General features: G+C 37.2%; 1 protein-coding gene across 7 annotated transcripts in view; it reads left to right on the plus strand.

Annotated features, from left to right (window-relative positions):
* The window catches only part of GRID1 (glutamate ionotropic receptor delta type subunit 1), a 563,457-nt gene that overhangs the window by 413,923 nt on the left and 123,055 nt on the right, over nt 1-26,479 (plus strand). For all 7 annotated transcript variants that reach the window (XM_075505260.1, XM_075505263.1, XM_075505257.1 and 4 more), the window contains one exon: nt 20,658-20,711. In XM_075505260.1, the coding sequence (XP_075361375.1) occupies nt 20,658-20,711 (54 nt within the window). The remainder of the gene's footprint in view (nt 1-20,657; nt 20,712-26,479) is intronic.

Below are 26,479 nucleotides of genomic sequence, written 5' to 3' on the forward strand. Positions count from 1 at the left end.
GCTAAGTTGACCATAGCTGGAGATAACCTGAAACTCTGGGCAAAACAGGAAAGGCTCTACTTGAAGCAGAAGTGTCACCACAACCTCTGGTTGCCACCTTAGAAGGAAAAAGATTTATCCTGTTCTCCCAACCACTGTCTGGGAGGAGGGAAAAGTGAAACAGAAAGAGGAAGAGCTACAGCGTATGACAATGTACCAGAAATCTCAGATTGTCTTAATCTGATTTTGGGGAGAAGGTGATGAGAAATGTCAAAGGATGGTCTCAGTTTGTTGCTTGAATATCACCACCATATGTGTGCAATGAGGGTATGTGAATATATGAATACTTGTGTGGGTGGCTTTTGTCCTTCTATAACACCCAGACATATTGAAGGATCATTGTGTTAACTGCTGCACTGGAAACCATTCTTTCCCCCAAGAGATCCAAGAAGGCTTGAAAATTAGTGTAAAAATACAGAATGTATGAGGGAGAATAAAACAAATATTAGAGCTAGTTAGAAAATAATTAGACACCTTTAATGCTTCAAATAAAGAATTTTAATTTGAAAAAAACTCAGTCCCAGCTGTTGTGGCTCATGCACACCTCTCCCTCTCTACTTCCTCCCCCTCTTGGTTTTTTAGGGCAGAGGTGAGGAAGGGACGCTAAAGCAAAATTTAGGAAAGTGATATTTTTCCTACGTGAAAGGAAATACAAGAATGTGGGGATTTGAGTTACAATTTCAACCTTTTATAGAATTTTGTAGATAAACAATGTATTTGGAGAAAAATATATTGCTGTATTTTACCATTTAAGATAAAAACATATTTATTTCAATTCTAATGCACAGTGACACATACATTTGCAAAGGATGAGTAAGCAAAATAAATGTCAACTTCCCTGTTACCAGTTTTCTGTTGGCAGTTTGTCATGGGTATCATGATAGAATTATTAGAAGGGATTTGAAGAATGATGAGATCTTGGTTTTACCTTTACAAAATATATGTGTGTCATACATTTATATGCAAATGAGAAAATTCTGCTGTGTGACAAAAGGAGAAAATTGTGTTGGTGCTTTCTGTTTCGAAGAGGTGTTTGATGATTTATCATATTTACTGCAGTATATTGTTTCAGCTAATACCATACCTACTTAAAAAGGTATAAAGTCCTTTCAAATTTCTTTACAATGCTTGTGGTCAGCCTTGCATGAAAAGGCCATTTGTTCTTCCCATAATAAAGCTTGTGCTTTCATGTAGTTCTGAGAATTTCCTATTACTGTAAATTAATTTCACTTCATTAAGTGGTTGGGTCACTGGCAAAGGAATAATAGCAGTCAGAGACACAGGAGATTACTAGTTTGAATAATTGTAAATTGGCACCCACCCGCTTTCTCTCTAATATTGGGAAGAAGCTTTTGGCTGTCAAAGTGATTTCATTAATCAAAAAAGCCTGTGAATGTGAACTTTAAAGTTAGACAAGATAAAATTACTATCTACACGGACAATATTTTACAGTGTGGAACAATGGATTCTAGTCCCTATGGCAGACAGTGACACAATGGTAAAGATTGTGTTACTTTGCTGTTATTTCAGGTCACTTGTGATTATTCAAAGTCATCCACTCAGCAGTGGTACACTATGCATATAGGGCTCAGTTGTGAAGAGATGACTCCAGAGCATGGAGAGTTTATTATTTAGATATTAATTTGTCCTCTCATGTAAATTATTATTTCTTCTGCCAAGATATTCATTAAAGCTGTTGCAGTAGTTTTCTCCCAGAGGAAAAAATGATAAGGTCTAATGAAAATATTTTAATGAAAACAGATAACTGGTGTTTATTTCATATTCTTTCTTCTAAGCCTGGCCAAATGCTTATTGAAAACAACTGAAGAGAGTCCCACTAATTTCAGTAGATTTCTGATCAAAGCACTAATCTCTAAAGAAAGCTGAGGGGAGTCATTTATCCAGCATCGACCTCCCCTTATACTGAATAGAAAGAATGAAGTAGCATAAAAGGCCCTGAAAAGCATCCTCAGTGCAGGTGTTTCAGAGAGGGATGTAAAACTACGCTTTGAGGAGCAAACTGGAAACTACATGGTCAGAGAGGCTGCATATGGGGTGTTGCAGCTGCGGGGAGCCGCAAACAAATTAGCCAGGCCCCCAGAGCTATTTGAATTGTGGCGGATAGTCGTCCAGAATTTTCTCTGAAACCTTACACAGGGCATAGCAGTGGTGTGGAGGGGCATTCCCACAGCTCTCTTAGCCATCCCCACTACCACCTCTCTGTTTAAAGAAGGGTGTACGTTTCAAATATTGCAGTTTCTGCACCAGAGGCAGCTCCCGGTATCGAGTTTGTTTCCTCAGCTTGGAGGTGTACAGGGCACGAAGAATTTCAGTGTCACAGGCTTGGCTGGGAAAGAGAGGGGTGTATTTCTGTAAGGGGGCCTTCTGGAAGCACTTTGGTGGTGGCAACACATTGTCAGCTCTGTCAGAGGGTGCAGGCTGGGGAAAAGCTGACAGGGCTTGCCTTGCTCTGAAAATACTGCGTGGTATTAACTGTGTGCCTTTGATACATCCAGATGGAAGGACTGGTGATGCTTCGTTCTGAGTTCCTCTTTGTACCCACGCTTGTCATTAGATTACTCAATGAGAAAAGCTTGTTGTAAAGATTGATCAGTAATTTATCATTGTTTCTATCTTATCTGTACCATGTATGATATAGATCATGTAACTAAGGGTGGCATAGTTACTTAGATAAAGGATAATTCTGCAAACATTTACATATGTAAATTCAAAAGGGGGATTTGTATGAGCCCAATTAGTCATATATTTTTAAATCCTATTTATTTAAAAAGTATGCTACTGAAAATTTACACCCATTTTTGAGTCACTGTGACTTTACTTAAAACATTGAAGGAACTTTAATTTTTGCATCAGACAGATGTGTCTAACATCTTTTTTCCCAAGGCTCCTCATTTTCTGTGGTAGTAGTTCAAACAGTGATAAAAACCAGACATCTCAGTTTATTTCAGTTATTACCACAATTATTCATCTGAGACAGGTTTTGAGACTTCCCTGGCAATAGGATGGAATAGCAAAGCTTAGGATTGTATATACTGGTTTCCTAGGCTGCACAGGCATGTAACTCAAGAGCAGGACTTGAGAAGCAATGAGTATATTGAGCAATTAATCATCAATTATTAAATGAAAGAGAAAGTTTAAGTTTGGTAAATTAATTATGCTCAGTAGTCACAGAGAAGGATTCAGGCCCTTGTGAAGCCTGGGAAAGCTGCATGATAACCTAGTTGTTTTTAAATTACATGAGTAAAACTGTTTAAAATCCATCCTGGAGTTATGCTTTTTGGTTGCTCTTAATCCATCATGTAGTAGTGGAATTTCAAATGAGAACAGTATAAGAATTCCAGATAGTTATTTTGGTTGATTTTTGTTGTTACTGTTTTGTTTTTTCAAGCAAGTATAATTTTTCTGATTAATTTATGGCACTTGGCTTGGATGGCAGCTGTACCCTGTGGTAGAGGGTATTTGGAGGGGTATGTATGCACATATGCGTAGCTTTTATACAAATAAGACTATGTATCTGTAGTATTGCTAAATGAGAATTGAGGATTGCAACGGCTAGCTATTCCTGTTTACTGAGGCCAATAAAAAAAAGCCCTCCCCATTTTATAACTAGATGGGCAGATGGGGTAGAAAATAATTTGGCTTGGCTTTTGAAAGCTGGTGAAGACTTGTTTTGCATGTTCATTTCTCAGAGCACAATTTCAGGTGGTGCAAGGTCACATCCCTGAAGAACAGAGAGGGTGAGAATCCTGTTATTGGCTCCATCCCAAGTATAGAGGCAGAGCTCTCTGAGCAAGAAGGCTCAAGTATGAAGAGAAAAGGTGTTGAAGTAACCAAAACTGAGTAAAAAAAGCTTGAGTTGGAAATTAAAGTCTTTTTGAATATACCTTATTAAGCCTAATATATCTTATTTAGCCAACACCCAGAAAACAAGAGGGACATGTGGCTCAAAATACCAGGTTCTCTCTTTCATTTTAAAAAGAGCAGAAAAAACAATGGTGTAGGGTTTTTGCACAGCTGCTGTAGACTCTTCAGTCTGTCCAGGGAGGAAGAGGAAAAAGGTGGTATAGAGAGAGAGGAAGAGTTTTATGTTTGTCGAGTTTTATCTACAGATGGGGGCAAACAGCTCCATCTGTCTCCAGGTTTGGAACGGAGGAAGTAGCTGGTGAGGGTTTCAGAATAAAGGCTGGTCGAGTACTTGTAATTAATTTGGGAAATAAATCTGAAATAGGGAGTATGTAGTAGCTAAGGGAAAGCAAAATAACAGCATAGGAGTGTGCTGCAGTCTTCTCACTTGACTGATAGTTTTTCTGTTTCAGCTGTGCGGCACAGATAGGTGAGTAATGTCTTGTGCTTGTTGAAAGGGGCAGGAAGAAGTCAGCTGACAAAGAGACAGCCAAGACATAGATTTTAGAGAGACTTGCTGAACAGACTTAATGAAATGAAACGGGGAACAATGGGAGGTTAGGGAAGGTGATGTTTGAACATGGTACGTAGGCTGCTGTGAGAGGCAGTTTGCACGGAGCTCAGCAATGTGGTATCTCATCTGACACAGGTAACTGAACTGGTGAAATGTGTTCTCAAAGGCAGGGCAATAGTAAATCTAGCGGGGGAAATGGCTCCTTGCCACTTGTCCCAGAAGTGCTGCCCTGGGTGGGAAAGGCATCTTTCTCCCAGAAACAGACAAATGGTTACAGACAAATATACATGTTCAAACCATTTCAAAAGGACCGCCCTCCTCTCTTTTCTTATTCCTAAAGCCACAGAAGGGAGTGAATACACACATATAGGCAGAACATAAACAAACTGTGTGGTCTAATGATTTATATTGATTTCCAGGTAAGTGTATAATTTGACCAATAAATCTTACTTAGGTATAGGCAAACTTAAAAATCAATGACCAAAACATATGCAAACAATTTTTATTTGTTAGCACAGCCACTACTACAGTTCTGCTGTTCTTGATGCAGGTCCCTGGAACAGTTGCAACAGTGGTTTGCCTATCTGTGTCAGTCTTAGATTTACAACATTTATGCATGTATATATGCGTGTATATATCTAAACGCACATATATAATATGGAGTTAGTTATTCCTGTACATCAAACTTGAGAAAATTTGCTCATATTTTTCCAGGAATTTTATGATAAATCCAGGAGTCAGTTTTTCTGAGTCCCTGTTCAGTGTGGCGAGAACACAACTTTGTTTAAAATACCCTTTATGCTTGCAGCTGGATGTTTTGGTTACTGCTGGCCTGGTTTTGTTCCCTCCATTTTCCTTTTTCTGTTTGTTTTATGGACCTGTCACCAGACATCTGTGTGGGTATACGTATATGTGGGAATATATCCACACAAATGTGTACGTACACAAACACACATGTATATCTACCCAGGGAAGGGCAGAGTGATCTGGACTGTGGCTGGACAATTTTAGCTATGAGCTTCAGATTCATGAAGGAAAAATACTTCTGCCACCTTCTGGCATTCAATTGGAAACAATAAAACCACAGGCTTTAGAAGTAGCTCCAGGTGTGATGCAATGGGATAGAATTTGCAAGTGCAAACTCGCAGTGATATTCTTGTAAGTTAAGGTTTTATTTTCGGTTTGAATGCTGTAATGGGGAAAGCCATAAAAGGCATAGATATATGTGCATAGCCAAGAGTACACATCTTTAAAGTACTCTTCAAGTGGAGATACCAAATCGGACAATGGTAAGAATGCATTTCTGGTGAAGGCCTGAGTATCTCCAAGTGTGTGTTGTCTTTTCCCTCTTCTGGAGCAGAAAGCAGCAGGTTCAGCACATCCTTTGCTGTGATGACTCCTTCTGATGTTACTGAAGGCAAGAAAGGATCCAGATTTTTAAAGCAAGGATTACTGTTGAAGGCCTTGAACAAGGACAAGTGACTTGAGCTCCTTGTTCTGTAGTGTGTTGTGTGCGATGTTTATCATGCACTTGATCTCTCTGCCTTAATTTCCAACTGCAAAAAAGACCTAATAGTACTACATTATTGTTTTTTCTTCTCTGTTCTATCGAAAACTCTTTTTATATCATCTTAGGGCTCACCAGTTTGGGACTGTTACCAGCCTGATTTGAACACCGCACATAGTAGAAGGTGTGTGGGTTTTTCCCCCTGCCCCCAGAACTCTATCATACCTACTTTCATCAAGAAAGTAGAGCCTCAGATTTCTTTGCTTATGTTTGATGTGTATTTGCTTGTAATAGATAGTCTTTTGTAAGGACCTGTTAACAGAGTTACTTTACTACATCATATGGACTAACTGGCTTTTAATATAATCTTCTAAATCTATCAGTTTTGGAGGTTTTGAAGCAGTATTTGAGAGACAGAAGACTCCTGAGGATGAACTCTTGTCCCCCTTGACTTGAATGGAGCTAATATTCTTCCCATATTACATTATTAATTCTTTAATCATGTGGTTTCCATGGAATAGCATCATTTTTTTTTAATCTGAGTTCTTCAGAGCTGAGGTAATCAGTCTTCTTTTCTCAGCCCTAAATTCAGAAAATAGCAACTCAGCTACCTAAATAGACTTTGAAAAATTAGTTCCTTTTCTTTAACAGTCAAGCTTTAGTAAATAATAAAGATTATGGTAGACAATCCCTATCACAATGGTAAAGGATTACTGCTTTTGTACTTATTGCTTTAAAAAATTAGAACACCTTAATCTTTTAAAAATGATTTAGATTTAGAAAAACAAATTGCATTGAAGCTGACAAGATGCTTGCCAAGTTCCAGGAGATGTAATTTGGAACATCTGAGATATTAAACCTTGAATGCCTGAGTTCCTAATAGAAACAGGGACTCAATATTAACTCTTTCAGCTCTGCTGTAGTCTATAATGTATAAAGTGCATAGTTTTGTGTCTTTCTTACAAAACCCAGGAGGCTGCTGCTGGGTTTCTGTACTGTCTCAGGGGTACAAGGTGAGAAATGAACTCCTGGCTTACTTGCTCCTGTCCCCTGAGAACAGAGGCCACCATAATACATAAATATATATTCCATGATCACTTTCATAAACCAATCATGCACTCTCTTTAAAATGAACTATGTGTATTTTGGTCTGCCATTACTGTTGTGAGATGCATTCAGAATCTCACCATAATACTTAGACACCTTTGTATTCTCAGCAAGAATATATCTGTGATCCTGCTCGTATCCTTAAGTGTTTGTGCCAGCATGGCCATGTGAGTTTAGCAACTGGGATGCTTTGCTTTTTATCCTCCTGAGGTACTTAAAATAGTACTTGAAATACAGCAAGCATATTGTCTTATGGTTCTGCTACTAAACTGTCTGAACTTAAACTCTACTCTAAACCTGCTAGTGACTACAGGAGTCTCCCTCTGTTAGTATTAATACTTTCTTACTCTATTGACAATATTTCAGCTGATATGTCTTAGGGTCTAATTGTTCATGGGTTCACAAATTGCTAGATCATAGACAACAAACCTCTAATAAGCCTCTGGTGTTTTTCAAACTGATGAAGTCTCAAATAACAACAACAAATTTTTTTGGTTCTCTGAGTGCATCACCTTATTTTTCATAGTAGTGAATTTCACCATAGAATTGGTTTCAGAAGTCATCATCTTTTTAAATGCTCTCTAAATACCTCTGTATTTATCATACTTCCTAGTTTGCATCATAGTTAATTCCTTAATAGTATTTGTCAGGATCATTACTGATAATATTAAATAACCAACTGAAGCTCTCATGTTCAAAAGGAGTAACTGCTGAGAAAACAGGATAACTGAAAAGCTCAAAATCTAAGGATGGCAGAGGAAATGTGTTATTTCTTTAAGGTCCTCTATTTTGAAGCTAGGAACCTTGTCTGTACTTAGCTTCGTATAACTCATGATTGAGCTATCCAACAAGATTTTGCCCCCCCCCCCCCCCCCCCCCCCCGCCCCTGGTTTTAAGATTTTAAAGTTTATTAAATGCGCACCACCCCTGCAGAACTTTTTAATAGCTTTGACTATATTCAGCTTTGACTATAGGGCCACTATCCCAGGAAGTCTTTCCTTCCTTTATTATACTTCCCCCACATTACACAGATTCAGTCTGTTTTACCATGATGTCTCAGTTTATTTCTTTGTTGTCTGTTATCTTGCTATAAATATAATTTCATTTCTGACTGTAATGTCATCATATTTGTATTCTTATTGCTATTTTTACATCTCGCACTGCCCTCTCTGCTTGGACGTAGCTGTTAGTATATCTTCATTAGCATATTTTTATAGTCTCACACATTAAAAGTAGTTTTAGAAACTGTGAGCCCTGTGTGCTCTTTAATATTTAATTTTCTTCTAGTAGTTTCAGACTTAGCCACTCAAGGCCAGTACTGAAAATCTTATCTGAAAGAATCACCTAAGAAAGGTCTGTTTTAATGAGAATACTTTTCAGTATTTACACTTACTGTTTCTTTTTACCACAAGTCTTTTTTCTGTCTGTTCATCTTCATTAGCTGTATCCTACTTTAATTTGCACTGTGCATCTCTCACCTGTGTATAAATATTACTTTATCCAGCAGTAACCTTACAATGACACCTAAGTGAACAAAGATTTTTTTTTTTCTATTCTTTTTTATTTCTTTCTGCCTCAAGGCCATGTTTCTTGTCCTAGCTTGCTGACCTCTTCCTTCTGTGCTCTCTGATGACAGGCCAGTCAATTTGTGTCTCATGCAATTCAACAGTTCCTGAGATTGTGTGAATCTCCAATTTTCTCAATTTTATTTTTCCTTTATCTGATTTGTGGTTCCTTCCTACCTCCCCTGTCCCCTTCTCCCTCTCCATCATTTATGTTTTTTAATCTTTATGTTGTCCTCATCACCCATAGGTCTCAACCCTTGGATTTTATCTTCCTTTATGCTTCCTCTGTGCATCTGGTCTCATTTTTTGCTTGTCTGTTTGCTCTATGCAGCATTTCTGTTTCTCTGTGCAGCTATCTTGCCCTGTTACCAACTCTTTCTCTTGCCATGTTTGATCACTCCTCTGTCTTGTCTTTGTGCTCACATGCTCCAGGTCTTTGTGTTTGCAGGTATTTACAACTCACATCATGTCAAATTAATATTTTCTCTTCTTTCGTGTGTGTTCTCTTGGAAAAATTTCCGAATTTCTCCCATGTCTCCAGATGCATCTCTAGTCCTTAGTTCTTCTCTTCCATGATTTCTATCAGGTGATAGTGTTATGCTCCATCAGGTAACCACTTAAGGATGTGTCTTTATTCAGTTTTTTCAGCTAGTAACGTTTATTGTCACATTCTTTTGAGTCTCCTATAAAAACAGATGTAACCCTGATGTAAAAATATGGTCCATTATGATGTCATCTTTTTTCCTCCTCTCTATCATTACATTTAACTCTCACAGACTTCCCATTTTGACACCTTCTGCTTATTGACTTTCCAAGAGACTGTATTTTTAAAATTTTCCCTAGCTAAAATCTTTTTTTTTAAAGTTTTGCAGTTAAACTGCTCATCAGCCATACCTGCAATATGCTCTCAAATACATGGCCTTTGTCTTACTCAAAAGTTCAGTGTGCCTAAGTAGATTCTGCAGGCTGGGAAATTTGACCACACACAGTCTTTATGAACAAAGCTATCATCAACTAATAGACTTGGTTCCTGTTTCCATCTGCCGTAGATTTTCCCTCAAGGAGGACAGATTTCATGCCAAATTCCCTGTTCAGCATTATTTGTTGTATTGTTACACAACATGTTGCTTTCACTTTATCTTCAGAAAAAGAAATTAACTTTTGTTGGATGCTTTCATTATTAGTCTGAAATCTGAATCTCTTTTCATGGGATATACATTGAAACAATTTTTGTTTTCTAGTCATAGTTTGTCACAAACACAATTGTTAAATTAAAAACTGTGTTCATCCCATAATATTTGGGGTTGTTGTTTTTTTTTTCCCCTCAGCTGGTCATAAGAGGCTTAAAACATAGACTCATGGTCCTCTATATAAATCATTCTGCATAAATGATATACCATATAGTGTACTTTATTTTTTGTCAGTGAGGTGTAGGCTACTTTAATTAGACGTAATGGAAGTTTCCATTGTGAATCTTTTCATACCTGTATGGATGGAACAATAGAAATCAGTTGTAAGGGTAGTATATTACAAGTCAAACATGCTCAGATTTTAAAATTAAAAACCTACTAATTTCACTTTTTTCTTCCTCTGGATTTGTATGGAAGCTCAGGTACATGGAAATTCTAACACGAATCTGTGTTTTGTCTAAATTCTACCTCAGAAACAATGGGAAGAAAATTATAGTAGTTAAAATGCTAAAAATTATTTGGTTTCAAGAACAGAATCAAGACATAATCTGTAATGAATGCTGGTTTCCCTGGAGTTAGAAGATAAGCTGTTGCTCCAGACAATGTAGAAAGGTTCATTCTCAAAAACCCATTTGTCTATAACTTTGCAAACATGGTGTGAGCTTGTGTTAGTTAGATGAAGTGGAAATTGTTTCAAAGGATGAAATATGTATTTTTAAATTAATAACTTTGCCATACTCTTCTGAATAACTGTATGCAAGCATTTAGGAAAAGTAAATATGTTTTCCAGTCAAATCTGCTCATGGCCCCATTACTGTAATACATATTTTTAATATCATTCTTGCTGCCAAAGGTAAAGCTGATAAAGACTGGCAGTAATGAGATAACCACGGGGGCTCCAGTGCATCTCTGCAAGCTTTGAGAAAATGCGGGTGCAGCACATCACAGGTTTTGACGCAAATGGTGAATATTTGAACACCTACTTGGAAGAAAAATCTATGAACAAAAAATGAACTTATCTGTGCCTGCTTCTCATTGGTTTTGTGCTGTATATGTGCTCAGTGCTAGGTGACTGCTGCCTTTGCTTACCTTTGTTTAGCCAGTAAGGCTTTGCATAAAGTCAGAAGACTGTGGACATGCAAAGGAAGAGTCAGCCCTTCCAGTACCACCATTACTGCTCCCCAAGGGTTTCTTTCCTCCTAGAGCAGCCCGAAAGAGCTATCGCTTGACAAGTACACAGAAGCCAAGTATCCTCATGCGGTATAAAGAAAAGCAAATATTCTTTCCTCTTGGCAGAGCTGATCAGGAAGAATCTTCTGGTTTGAGATGGTTAAGGTGATCTTTAAGGTGTTCTTTAGTGCCCACACAGGCTGTGGCACTGTTTGTGCATGTAAAATGCACTATGACTGACAAGAAGGTCCTCAGACCTGTAAGGATTTTGCTTTATTTATGTATTTATGTTGCAATTTAAAATGAGCGCTGTAGGCAGAAAAGGACTGGTTTGAAAGTGATTATGTTTGAGGCTGAGGCAAGACTAGTGTCATCTTCTTTCCTTTAAAACCAGACAGGATTTTTAAGGAATTTAGGAGAAGAGACTGCACGTATGTGAACAGATGAAAAGATGGATAATGGACAGGGTAACCTTTGACGTGGATATACCTTTCCAAGTTCATAGAGTTTAAAAATCTGTAACCTATGTAAAATAACAGCCTTGCGGTGTGATTGGCAACTTTGTGCCAGAGACAATGAATCAGTATTAAAACCATAAGTTCACGAAAATCAAAGTCGTCTCTTGACCCTATAGCTGGTTCCTTCAGTTCAGAGTTTATGCCATGATACTTCAGCTATCATGCTATCAAGACAAAACATGTTTCTTATAAAAGAGGAAATTAGGAATGTATAAGTTGTATTTTCACAGTTTGGGGTGTGTGTGTTAGCTAAAAAGTTTGCATCTTTCTTTAATGATATAGTTACCATCTGCTGTTTATACCTACAAAAAGATCAAACTCTTGAAAACTCTGTGCAAATTGTATAAAGTTAAACTGAACTTCCAGCACAAGCCGAAGTTGGAGCTTAAGGTATTGTCTCTGAGCAGAACTGGGAGGGCACAATGTGTGAGACTAGTGTTATATACTGAAACGTGTTACACCCTGACTGTGGAATGGCTGCTCATTATAAGAATAGGGAGCAATCATCCATGCTGAAAATAGGTTTATTTACCAAGGGTCTATGCCTGACAAGCCATTTTCAACCTTCATACCTATGTCTAGTCAACCCCATGTAGGCATTCTAAACAAACAGAAAACTTAAACTGCTGAATTGTTTGAGGTGATTTCTTCTCTTAATGGGAGGCAGGAGGAGAACCAAAGCAAACCAACCAAAAAAACCCAAGCTCCAAATGCTGGCCATTTCTGATGAATTTTAGTTTGTTCTCTGTAGTTTGGCTCTTTCAGGAGTACAGTTCTTAACAAAGCATTACAAAATTGTCTCTAATTAGGTGATACGTTTTAATAGAATATAGATGTACAAAGCTGTTATCTTCAGAAAGAAATCCAGTGCCTAAGTGAGCAAAATTTGGTTATTCTTTTCAAAGATTTCATTGGGTCTTCAAAGTCAACTCAGCATGTGGCTTTGGTAAAATTTTCAGAACAAGATTTCTGAGAGGTTATGTTCTTTAGTTAACGTTAGATTTATGTCTTTACGGAAATGTTGCTTTCTGACAGCTGTGCAATTATCTGGTGTCACCACTGTGCCATGTAGTTAAATGGTCAACAGTTACCATGTTTATAAATAGTGTGTGACATTTGAGCTTTGAAAAGTAAATTCCTACTGAATGCTTTTGGAAGAGTTCCATATACAGTACTTTATAGTTTTATGCATCATTCAGTGGAATATGCATTAAATGGAATGGCAATAGAGATTGAATATAATAAGCATTACCTATAAAATAGGAGTAAGATTAAACAGAAATCCCAAGGCATTATATTGAAATGATTAAGGCTAGAACAATAAGCAATGTCACATATATTACAGTAGTTACTCAAGAACATTACAGATGCGTAGCCAGGAGGAGCTGCAGTGTATGGTTTCTCTTCTCCCACTCTTCCTTATAATTTTCTCATCTTCAATGTTTCTCTTGATTAACGTTAAATTTTTATGTAGGTTTTCTTCAGTGTAGTTTTTTTCTGATCACCTATGACCTAAGTAACAGGCAATTAGTGCAGTACAAACTTTAAAATATATTATTAGTATATTTCAGTTTGGGTTATTATCAAATCATATTGTGCAAAATGTCATGTACACCTTCTAATTAGCATTCCTCAACTGTAAGGGTGTGTGCTAAAAGCTGGTGAAGGTTTGGGTCATATTTACTCCTGTTTCCTTGAAATGTTCTACTAGCAACTGAAAATGGAACTCAGTTGTGGACGGTATTTGGGAATTTGTTCTGGGATTAATTTTTCTGGTTTTCCTCTTTTTCTTTTTTTCCCCTCTTTTTTTCCTTTATTAGGTTGAGTTATTTAGCTTGTGGAGGAACTGAGACAGAGGTCAAGAAAGGACCATCTCATATTCTTTGGACAGAGACCACAAATGAAATATTACATAGTTTGTAAGGAACAAGAACACTGGATAGCTATCCCAGACTAATGACCAGACATCTGAGTAGAAGAGTATAAAGATCTATATGACCAATTTGGCCTATCTTTTGTAGGAGATTCAAGCTGAATATGCCAGGTTTATAGGCTTATACTACTAGAGGAGCACAGAACAGTTAAAATACCATCAGATCTCATGATAGCCTTTCAATAATTTACTTGTGCTTCATCAGTACCACTGAGGGAAGACTAGCTTTTCTTAGCAATGCAGTGCTGCAGAATAGTAACAAGGAAATATCAAGCTTCATGTTTTAATGTAACAGTGCATGATAACTTGAAAAAATGTCCCCACTGAGTGAGGTTTTTTAGTCACGTGTTTATAGAGTGTAGACCAAGAATGAAGTAATACACACAGTGAATGATCAAGAAACGTGGATGTTAAAAGCAAGTTATGCTTCTGGTTCATTAACTGCTTGTCCAAAGCTAATATGTACCAAGATTCGGAATTGACAGCTTCTGTTCTAAGTGTAGGGAAATTAACTGTATCATTGACATGAGGTAGTGATCACTGAAAGATAAGGACTCAGTGAGCCTCCTAAGTGTTTTTTAAAAAGTGTGTAGGTGCACATTTCTAGGAAGCTGTTCAGAAAAAGGAAGAATATAGAATTTCTGGCAAAACCTTCTTTTTAACCTTACTTTTTAAAAGTACAAATTCTTCATGGAGAATGATGTTCAGTAAGAAAGGGTCAGATTCAATGGATTTTCTGATCTGAAAAAGTTTGTCATGGAACCTCTTTAAATTCCTGGTTTACTATTTAGAGAAGGAAGAATTTCATATTTCACTTTGAAATGACATTTAGAAATTTTAATTAACCTCTATTAAGTGAGAAAAGTAAACTTACAGTCCTGATTCAGCTTACTGTGACTGAGTTTTTTCCCTTCCAGATTCTTAGTCCAAAATGTCTTAGTTTTATGACTTTTCATCTGGTGTTGGGAAGTTGTACTGTGGTCTGGAAAATTTCATTTTAATCCCTGTGCTAATGGTACCATTAGCAATTAAGCTTCAGAAACAATATCTGTCTGGAGTATTCTTTAGTACACTATAAGTATTATAAGGAGATTTTTTAAAATTATTTTTATAAATACTTTATTGTGGCTAGTAATGCTTATTTTATTTATTTATTTTTAATCTATTAAACATTATAGGATTTATGCTTCTCTGGAGTTATTGAGCCAAGAGGTATTTATTAAAAGTGCAAAGGAAAGAAAGGTTCTAATGAAGTGCAAGAATCTCAGTAACTGCTACAGAGAAATTGTTTTTCTGTGAAGTTCTATTACCTATGCAAGTAACTCCTGGATGTGAACTGCACTATTTTAATTGAAGAAGTTTCTAAATATAAATCAGGTATCTAGGGGATATAGACTGAACCCATCTGCTCTACCAGAATTGACTTTTTCATATCTCCCATCTTAACTTATTTGTATCCAAGACATACACAAAGCTTCTCAGATAAACAGGTGCACTTTGATACTATCCAATTAATTACTGTCAGATGTATTGCATTGGAAACTTGGTCTGTATCTCTTCTTTGGGATCTAAACCAGTTGCCTGATTCCTAGGGTGTTTTCCTGGGCATTTAAATCAAGAACAAAGCCATTTTTAAAAATATACGTCCATCTTCTGCAATGAAAATCAGCAGCTGGAGCTAGGTTTGGCTCAGGCTTACAAAATGCTATGAAGATAGTGACTTTTTTTTTCCCCATTGCTGTTTTGCTATAATAGATTTCTAAATGGTTCTGAAGAATTGTTCTTATTTTTTGTGGGGGGAAGAAAAGACAGTAGTTAAATAATTTCTCCAGCGATGTGAAGGGGAAAAAAAAAAAGCTGCTTTTGGAAGCAGGTCACTGGCTAAAACCTTGCTTGGGACAATAAGCACTGGAAACAGTTTTCTTTTGAAACCTGTCCAGTGGCAAATGTAAAGTGAGCAGGCAATGAATTGAAAGGGCTGAGACTGATCCCTTATGAAAGATTTGCAAAGAGCTGAGATTTAGACATGATTACTTCCCCAAGCCCTTCTTTACTTATACCTTCATTATGAATAATAAAAAAAAAAGAAAAAAGAAAAAAAGCAGTTTATCTGTCATTGTCATGCTGGTTGCTTTAGAAATATGAAGGGAAAGATGACAAATTACCTCAGAAGAACCAGAGATTTGTGATATTTACCCGTGATGAAGGCGTATCTATTTTTTTTTACTTATTTCAGAGTAGTAAAGCTGACCTTTGAGTATTTCCTAACCTCACCCCCCACCATCCTGGTCTCTAAAAAGAACTCGGGTCTCCTGCAGGCTCTTTCTTCAGCTGCTCACCAGCTAGCTCGCTCTGTGCCTAGTTTTCTACTGTAAGTGTCCTGGGGGCTGGCCATTGGCAGTCTGCCTGGTTGGCAGTGGTCTGCAGCGGGGTTGCAAGCTGGAAGACAGCTGCATAGGAGGAGCTTTGTAACAGGGCCTGGTTCTCAAAGCTGTGGTCTCAAGATGGTCAGGTGTATCTGCTGGTGCCTCCAAGGAGCACTCACTGAGTTGCGGGTGTATCTGCTCTCTGCTGCCAGCTTGTAATTAGTCATTGGTTGGCAACAACTTTGGTTTTGTGTTCTTTTGGTATCTCTTAGGACACTTTCCAAATTATTTTCTAACTGTGAACTCCCCAGTTTACCCTCTCATTCTTTTTTTTTTTTTTCTGGAAAGCTATGATGCTCTTTATCCTCACCATTAAGGTAAAGGATGTGCAAGTAATACCCTTTACTACTTTTGATATCCCTCCTAGCAAAACACTCTGGTGGTTCTTTTATATCATGGATTTCAGGGCGGCAGCCCTTGTTTCCGAAAACGTAGACACAACAGGACCATCTGTGTTTGCCATCTGCAAGACATTTCCTTCTAGGATCCCAGGGTTGGTTACAGGGCTTCCAGACATTCCTACTGCCTGTCCCCCTGGGTACAAGTAAGGAGACAACAGGTTTGTAACTCTAACACAGATGCATGTAAGCCTCAACTCTTCAGCACATCCTGCTGCCACTGGAACACAGTCTGCCCATGTCTGTTCGAACAGCCACCAGCACCTCTCTAAAGTTGCGTCCAGCCACTCATCCCTGCATTCCTTTCTACACAACCTGCCTTTTGCTGTTAATACCAAGGTGCTGACCCTGGCAAAGCAGCCAGATATTGTGGAAAAGAGCCCGTCCCTATTACTAGCCAGCCATTACACACTTGGAAATGTTTTCAGTTTCAGATTTTTTGAGAAGGTCAGGAAAGGATTGTTTCTGTTCTATTTTATTTTTTTTTCAGCAGAATTGCTTTATTTCTGAACACAGCAGTATTTATTGCTTACTTTCCTAACTTCTCCTTTTAATCCTGCAACTGCCATTAGATAAAATAATGAACCAATTCACTTATTCATAAAGGCAATGTAAATATTTGTTCTCCGCTCTATTCCAATAAAATAATGTTGTCATGGATTATTGCCAGTAAATTATTTTAAGTTATACATTTAAAAGTAAACAAAGCCATATACATGAAAATATCTTTGGTCATTTTTCATGAAGCATCTTATTTTTTTCTTTTATCATTGTTGGTATGAGGTCTGAAATCTTAATGCTCATATTTAGATTTTCAGTGTCTCCCTATTTCATTTCTACTGCAAATGCTTTCCACTGAGAAATTATAAACAGTTTTCTACATTCACTGCTTCCCTTCCCCTCTTCCCACTCTGGCCCGAGTCTGATAATATCATTTATATGTTGTCATTAATAGTGGTCAACTGAGTGAATTAGAATTCTCTTGTTTGGGTTCTGCATTTTAACATTTGACTGTTGAAATGTAGTTGGGGAGGAAGAAGGGCATACAGTCTCAAAAACCCCTCTTTTTTCCAAATTTGTAAAAGCTATTTGCTAGTCTAAGAGAAAATAAAGGAAAGATGCTCTTTAATTTCCAGTGCACTGTTTATCTCAAAAGCAGATTTTCTGTTTGATAGAAATGTTGTGAGGCATTACTCCTAAGTGTCAACTAGACCCTATGTACATATGGAGTATATAAAGAACTAGGATATTTTGCACCTATATTAACAATTTTTCCATATAAAAAGCCCCATAACATATTTTAGCACATGAATCCTGCCCCAATAGATGGCAGAGCTTTTCCTCAGCTGCAGTGATCACACAAATTCCTAGCCTACTTTCTTTAATATAGGGTACATTTATGAAATGGGCTGTAATAGATCCTTCAGGATGTTTCATACACATTTTTTTTTTTCTTTTTGAACGGATGGAGGCATAAGCTTAAACAAATGGCAAGATCTTGAACAGCTTGAATAATTAAAAACTAATTAAAAATGGGTGACCATAATCTCCCAAGTGCTGATAGTTTTTCCTCTTTAAAGAAAAAGAAACTCCATAAGTTACAGACATGCAATTTCTTTCTTATTCCACAAATTCTGAATAAATTTTCTTACGATATCACAGGTCTCCAGGACCTCACTCTTCACATTGCTTAACTTCCATGAGCCTCCACCAATACACCTCTAAATACTACCAGGCCTATCAGAAGGTTGAAACCTCCGAGATGTGTCTTTCAGTAGTTCATTTTAGGATTCTTTAGGATAACAAGTCTGTAAATATGGTACAAAATCTGAAGCACAAAATGCAAGATGCTTCTGCTTCCTCTCAGCATGTCTGGGTTTAGAATAATGCTTCGTGCTATGTGTTGCAGCTCTAAACAGAAGATATTTATAGATATTTAAACTTGCCTACCTACGGTTATGTTTCTAAATACATTTCGAGCTTTTAGAGCGCAGAGCCATTGACTTCTGTAGGAGGTGCTGAATGGTCTAGCACTCTGATGACTAAAGATAAACTCTTAGCAACCTAAATTTAGGCACCTAATTTTAAAAAATTTGGCCCAGATATGTGAATCCAGAAGAATGAGTTACAATAATTCATTTCAAATTCTCTGGCTCTTGTGGCTCCCCAGACTTAGCACTTATTCATACAAATTGCTCACTGTTGCGGATAAATCACAAAATGTAGCCAATGCAATAACTCTGCACCTGAGCATTATTTAGTTCTGCTTTGCTAATGTTGGCAGCACTTTGCTTTTCCTCTATATGTTACAGCACCTGGCTATTTTGGCTTTGCCTGAATATGTTAGAGGGGTGAATAGGGAGAAAATCTACAAGTTTTTGCCCTCACTTTCATTACCACTAGCTTTCCTAATAACTGCGATTCCTCAATTAGGTGGTCAGTTTAATTTTCCTGCCAGCTTGAAAGAAACTCAAGGCAGACAATTACCAAGGGAGACAATTTTTCACTGCATGCTTAGGAGAGGATTATCTTGCTGGAAGTGTTGCCTCTAGTGGTTCTCATCTGCTTTGACACCAGGGATAGTTAATTTCCCATGATGCTGTTTGTGATGGTGACGAGAAATACTGTGCCCTGTCTGTGCTGATTTTTCCCTTTCGACTTCTTTGTGGTTTCTCTTTTGGGATTTTTGTCTCTTTAAAGGAGTACTTCACTTTGCGGACATGAGAAATAGATTGAGGTATGTGTGTTGCCCACAATTTTCTCTTAGGTTTGTGTAGGCTGCACAAATGAGTAAAGTTTTAAACCACAGTTCCTTAGGCAAGTAATTTATACTCTTTTTTTTTTTTAAACACAGGATAAACTAAAAGTAGTGTTAAAAATGTTGGTGTTGGCTACTTAGCCAGTTTTTGGTTTCTTTTTTTCTAGGATCAGGTAACAGTACTCCCTTTGCCTATATTGAGGATGGATATCTTGTCATTTCACTGCAGCCTTATAAGTTGTGGGCGTTTATTCTAAGCCAGTCATCTGTAGTCAGTGTCATGAGAGAAGGTGATTCATCCCATCTGACGCTAAATATCTGAGAGGCTTATTATGCAAATATGTTCTGGAGAGGAAGGTGGTTGATGATGTTCCTGCCCAGCCCAGTGCCGCAGTCTACAGAGCCTCTTTGTACCACTGCAATTGTTTTTGAGGCCGCACGCAGGGTGCGGAAATTATCCAGGTTAAAAAACAGTAACTGGAAGTATTTTGTTCATCTGTACTTGATTTTTTAACCAGGTTCATTTCAGTGATTCATAGAGCCATTTATATCACAGCAATAATATCTGTTCAATAAATGGGGTCATATTGGCACAGAAGAAGTAGCTGAAGGCAGGGACATTCAAAACTTTGTGTAATGAACTGCCTCCTGAAATACATGTGTGCACTGGGACTGTCCTGTTTTATTAGGTGAGATGAATTCACAATAGTTGTTTAACCATGTATTAAGCAGGACATTAGCGATATCATTAGCACTGTAGTATACACGTCTTGATACTTGATAATGCTTTATTAGACTATAAAGTATCTTGAAGTGAGCTTATCTATGTCAAACAAAGGGGCAGTTAGAAATTTCTATGTATATTGCCAAATCCTTCCACTGAGGTCCTCAGTACTAGTAGTGCTGTTTCTGCTAGCAGTCTTTCCCAGTTTTAGTGTCTTAGTGAACCATGAGAGTTATATGCGTATGGATAAATATGCTGTCTGATGAGATGGGCTGTTTCTTTATAATATGTAGTGATTATCCAAGACCACACCAGGAAACCAGAAAAAGTGTCCATGCAAATCATAACTTTCTCTTGGGTTTTATGTAAATATGAAGAGAGGATGATTCATATGGACTTCACTTGAGTGTCTCAGAGTGGTGCTTTCCATTAAATAGGTTAGCTAACAGTTAAACTATCAGAGTTGTAATGAGGCAGAGGCAGTATATTTTGGGAGGCATACTGAAAAGAAACCCAGCCTACTAGGATGCATTAGATATATCATACAGAAGTTAAATCTCATGAACTGCATGTTCTGTATGCAGTTGTTCATCATAGGATCCCTTATCATGCTCCAGTATGCTTTTGTGGTACATTGAGGGAATATCTTCATGGTACAGGGTACTTTGGTTTAGATACTGAAGTCAGAGAAATGTGACTACCACCGATAAGATACTGTTCCATGAAGCTGTAGTGGAAGAGATAAAAAGAACTATACTGAAACAATGCCAACAGCAATGAAAGCAATCAAAATGAGCTTTATAGTACCTTTTTGTGTAAGTCTTTCTGGAACGTTTCACATGTTTTATTTATTTTTATTATTATATTTCTTTTTATTTTTGTAGGCTGTGGAAACCAACCTTGCATCAAAGGATAGTCACTGGGTCTATGTAAATGAGGTAAGAAAGTCAAAAGAGACAACATAGCTTGGTACATTGACTCATCACCATCTTTTGTTTCATATGCTTTGACACATGAAACTGAGCATACACTTAGCATTTTTGCTTTTTGAATGGTACAAGATGCAAGCTCTGTGGTGTCGTTGCTTGTCTGTCTCAGTTGAATTGGCATAGGTTGAATACCAAAGGTCAAAATAAAGCTTCCAGTATACCTCATAACAGCGGGGAGACTTTATTTTTACCTTCATGTTGACCCTACTTCATTAACAATTTAGGAAGCAAAGAATAACTCAAAAGAAACCTCAAATGCATGCATCTATATCTGCCAGAATCTCACCCTTCACTGCTATGAAAGCCTGCACTCAGATACCAGGAGAGGAAAGAGCGCTGAGGCTAGTTGCAGGCTTAGCTCGTTCGAATATGCATTTTCATGATACACAGGGTTTTTTTCTCTAGTGCAGAATTGTGTTGGTGTTTTGGCCAAGATCCAGGACAGCATAGATTTAAAATGTGATACTTCCTCTCTGCAGCAAATGGTATCCTGTCCTGCCACTATGATTATTTATTTTACCTTAGCACCACAATGTCCTAATGGAAATCAGTACAGACTCATATTTAAAAAGCGATGGAAAGCTTGAAATGTTGTACCATATACAATAATTTATAAATCACTGATTGTTCAGGATAAATGGTACTATTTTATATATTTCTGGTTTTAATTATGATTCTTTAAAAGATAGTAAAATATCTAAGTTAAAAAGAACTGTGTTCACTGTTTTATTTTTCTATTATAAATGCATAGCCTCTAATTCAAGAACCAATTCGTTTGTTAATTTCTCATTCCTTTCTTTGCACCTAGCTAATAATTTTGGATAGGCTACTTTTAATAGTAACTATAAATTGTATTGTGTGGCATTAGAAAGGTTCTGTAATTAAACAGGGGTTAGGGACAGCGAGTGATATGTCTCCTTATAAAGGCTTTATAAATTCTTTCTAGTCCTTGTTACATTTAAGTACCTCCTGATTTGTCAGCTGCAGTAATGACCCACTACAAAATATCAGCAAGATGTCCAGAGAGTCAGTGTTTATATTCACATAAAGATAATATTGTGCATATTTCCCTAAACGTTTATAGAGAGGGAGCGTTTGTGAATTTGTTATTGCTGCTGTTATTGTTCAGATGTTAAAACTCACTTCATGAAGTCTGAATCTGTAACATCACAAATAAAAACCTTCAGCACTCATACACAAACATGTGCATACGGACACAAACACATCACACAAGTTGTCAATTCTGCTTTTATTTTGGGAACTTTTATTTTTTCTCTTTTATGGCTAGAGACTGGGTAGGGAAGCTATGACAGCAAACTGGAAATCTAAAGTATTACTTTTTAGTAAAAAATATTAGTGCACATACTTATAAATATCTCAAAATGCAATTAAATTTAAACAGACAATTACAGAAACTTCAATGTTATGAAACTTTGGAGAACTCTTTGCAGGCAAAAAGAGGAGGAAATTTCTTGATTATCCTTTTTTTTTATCAGAAAAGCATTGGTCGTTGTGTGCTTAAAGCTACTGTGAAAAGAAGATACGTTAAGCATCCGCATGGATGTTTCTGCAGAAAGATGGAGGTTCCTTAGGGCTTGCTTCTTATTTAGTAGCGTGCATATGCCCATGCTAGCAAGAGGACAGACTAATTATGCTTTCCATGTATGTGTTTCCAGTTGGTATCAGTGAGAACTGCATGGGTACTTGATGGAAAATATGTTATTCCTTGACTGGATGTTGGTTGGTGCTGTGATTTGCAGAACAGAAAGAATTTATAATTCCCAACAGTCAAATCAGCTCTTTTTGATGTAATTGCCACATGAGTAGCAAGCCAGATGTAGTTCATTCTGTAAATGGATCAAATACTTAGCCAGACCTTTTTTTCTCCCAGGCAGATTGAGGATCCTACAGTTTTCTGTTCACCCTATGGTCTATGTGAGGTAATGATGCCATTGCATGGAAAGAGAGGTATAGGGCTAACTGACCTGAAGGGGCAGTAGTAGGAAGAGAACACAGTGACAATTATTTCCACTGAGGTTCCTTGTATGAAGAGCGTTGGATTGTAAACAGGGTCTTTAGGTCTTTCTCACTTTAAGGAACCATTTAAGGGCCTGGTACAGGTTAGACTACTGAGATATACTGATCTTGAGCACCTTCTCACAATCTGCCCTGTCTCCTACCTTCATCAAGCCAATGAGGGTCTGAACCTTGGACTTATCTTGCTACAGTAAGAATGACTATATAGCATGGTATTATTTCAATAAGAGATTTTATTATTGTCTTATTTGAATTAAATCTACTTTACGGTCTCTGTATTGACAATCCAATAAACATTTGTTTGTTTGTTTGTTTTTCCCTTGTGCTTCTGTCCCATACAGCAGGATAGGAGTTAAGTTTTGGAGTTCAAACATATTTTATCGTTTTAATTTTGTTAGGTAAGCAACACCACCAAGCTTGTGATGAGCTAACTTAAAATTGTATGGCTGGTAAGCTTATTACACAGGAAATGAACAAATGTGGAATATAAGAGCTGGTCTCAAATTACAGAAGTGTACTGTCAAGATCCTGCATTTGCTAGTTTCCAATAACCCAAATCTCTGTTCAGTTTGGATGCCAGTTTGGTGGTGCAAAAGGACTCAGCCATCTTTAGAAAAAGGCTAGTGAATTGGGAGTTGGATTCTTTGTATGGGGTTGGAAGGCTGAAACATTTCATGGCAAGTCTTTCAGGATAAGAGAATACACAGGGATGGGTCTTTGCAGGCAATATCATGCCCTCATGTGTCTTCTTTGAAGCCAAAGTCATAAAAACCTTACTATTTTAAAAATATATATTTGTAAGTATGTCTACTTTTCTCATTCCAGACATTTTATGTTTCAAACTTGTAGAGCTGTCAAAAGTAGTAGAGATTTGAGAGAAAAAAAGAAATGCATTTCTAACCACCCTCCTCCTTTTAGATTTATATTTCATCATCTTCACTTTTATTCATCTAGAAATACTAAATCATTCCTTGCATTCGTTTAGGTAGTGATTCTACCTGAATTCTGGGTTAAATGTGCCAAGTAGCTTTTTAAAAGCAAGAATATTTTTGATTTCTGTACAAATCCTTGCAAAAGCAAACAACTCCTCAGAACAATAACTAGTTCATGCTTAGCTTTGTCTCCAGAATAGTCCAAAATACTTTATTACCATTGACTGCATTGGGAGTTACCAGTGACCAACAATTTTGACCCTAAAGAAGATCTTTTAGAATGTATCTGGTGTTCTGCTTGTACCTTTGTTGTTTATACCTTTAAGTGTTGATGAAGTGACCTACCAGCTTTGACAGATGCATGCTATATTTTCTTGTGGCATGACTGGCACAGTTGTAGATGCCCCCCCTCTTTTTTGGTGTTTATTTCCTGTCTTTTTTCCTGTTTTTCTTTCTTATTTTTAGTTTTCTCTTACATTTCTTTCTCTTTCGTGCCTGACATCAAGCATCTCTGTCGGTTCCTCCTGACATTTTTCATTCTCCCCTTCTCTTTTTCTGCCTGTTCAGAGAAAATACTGTGCATTGCCCAGGGCATATGTCTGTGGGAGAGGCACAAGAGCAATACTTGAAACTGAATTTGTATGTGGTTGTACTAGGAGCAATGCTCTAGGAGTCTGTGTCTGCTTTTTTATTAGCAGCAGCAGTAGGTCTGGGGGTATAAATAGCACTAGAAACCATGTTTCCCTTTTTGTGGGACTTTTCATGGTTTTGAAATTTTCTCCATTCCAAGGGGAGAGAAAAAGGTAAAAGAAATTGTTCTGCAAAACTGAAATTTGGACCAAAAAAATATTCAAATTAAACACAGTATTATATTCCCTAATATCAACATATTTCATTCTAATTCCAAGTTTCTAAACACTCATTATTTTTACATGTAAATCAGTAAAGTACACAAAGCAATTAACTACTCTTCATGGAAATGGAATGGGTACTGAACTTGACTGATAACTCAAATGAGTTGTTTCACCATTATCACATCCTTCCTTGAATTTCTTTTTCAACAAACCTTCATCACTATTCAGAAGTTTAATTGAAAGTTGTAAGACATGGTAGGACAAAGCACAAGGCTACTGGTTAAGATAGGAGATAATTTTTCATGAAGGACAGGTAGGGATGAAGAGAGGACAACATAGCGTTGCATGTCCAAACCATACGTACTTGCTCTGAAGCTAAGGAGAGGTGAGGGTCAAACTTGTTGAATAGCCGAGTGGAAATACACAAAAGACATACACTGAGGAAGACTTTTTTTGAAAGTGCATTTTTGACAGAAATGCCCCAAAGACACAAAATTAAAATAATGGAGGATTTTAATTTCCCTGGCAGTTGAAAAAGTAATGTTGGGACACAGACAAGGCTTCACAATTTCCTGTGATTGACAATGTTATCCCTACATGTTTAAAAAGTTAAGGCAGCTGTCAGCTCAGATTTCATTATGGCTAAGGAAGAATGGGCTAAGGAAGTCAGAAGATAATTGGTGTGAAAGTGGTAGTGAGATGGTAGCATGCACTGTTTGAAGAAGGGGAAGAAGTGAGAAAAGGAGAATAGGGATAATGGATGTCAATAAAAAGGTTGTCCAGCTTCACGAGTTTAAGGAACTGGTAGTGCTTTTGGAAAGTTAATATGATGAGTAAAGGATGGCAAAAGAACTGTGGAGTTCTGTGAAGATGAAGGCATAATAAGGTATCGTTATGGTTCCAATGGGCTATCTTTACAGATCTTGAAATCAGGGAGCAATTCTAAAGAAAAAGTGGTGGAAAAAAAGGCTAAGGAGGAGTCTAAAGGTGTAACAAAGTAAATGATTATAAAATGAGGCTGAGGTGCAAAATGACTCATACCAGGCATCATAAAAAGCAACAAGAAAAGTTTAGATATAGCAGAAGATAAAGGAAAGTGTAGGGTGATTACTTAATGGAAAAATGAGGTTTTAATTTTTTACTGATTTACTGGATGCTGGCTTTATAGAAACTATTGATTGTAACCAGACTGTTAAAAACATATTGTAGTACTTCCAGTCTATTTAGATAAATCTGAGGCAGATCACTAGAATGAGATTGTGAATCACTAGATGAGATTCAATATAGAGAAGTGCTGAGTACTTTGGGTGTAGCTACAAAATGAAGTACAGCTGGTGAGCATCTGCAGGAGCAACTTAGAATCCTTGTGGGTAACAAACAAAGTATCAATCAATACTGTTGTGGTCTTGCAAAACAAGCAAATCTAGTCCTCAGACATGCTACTGGAAACATCCTTTGTAAGATAAGGGAGGCAATTATTTTGCTCTGCTTGACATCAACCTGGCCTTGTTGGAACCATATTGCAAGTTTTGGGTAAGACACTTTAAAACAAAACAAGAGAATGCAGAACAATTTTCAAAATCCAGAGGAGAGCACCTAATATGATGAAAGCTCAGTAAAATATGACCCATGAGGAAAGGCTGAAAGAATTAGGTTTGTCTCCTATGAAACCCAGAAGATGGAGCAGAGGTATAGTGGTAGAACAGATATAATTAAAAGAAGAATATGATCACATGTTCACTCTGGAAAGATAAAGGAAATGCAATTTAATCTTCTGCAGTAAAAATTAGATTGAGTATTGGGAAATGGTTTATGATCTAAATATGATAATGAATAGGAACTACTTTCTTGGTTACTTTCTTCCCTCTCATCATCTCTCTGTCTTCACATCTGG

Source organism: Mycteria americana, chromosome 6 (genome assembly GCF_035582795.1).
Source record: "Mycteria americana isolate JAX WOST 10 ecotype Jacksonville Zoo and Gardens chromosome 6, USCA_MyAme_1.0, whole genome shotgun sequence".
Lineage (NCBI taxonomy): Eukaryota > Metazoa > Chordata > Aves > Ciconiiformes > Ciconiidae > Mycteria > Mycteria americana.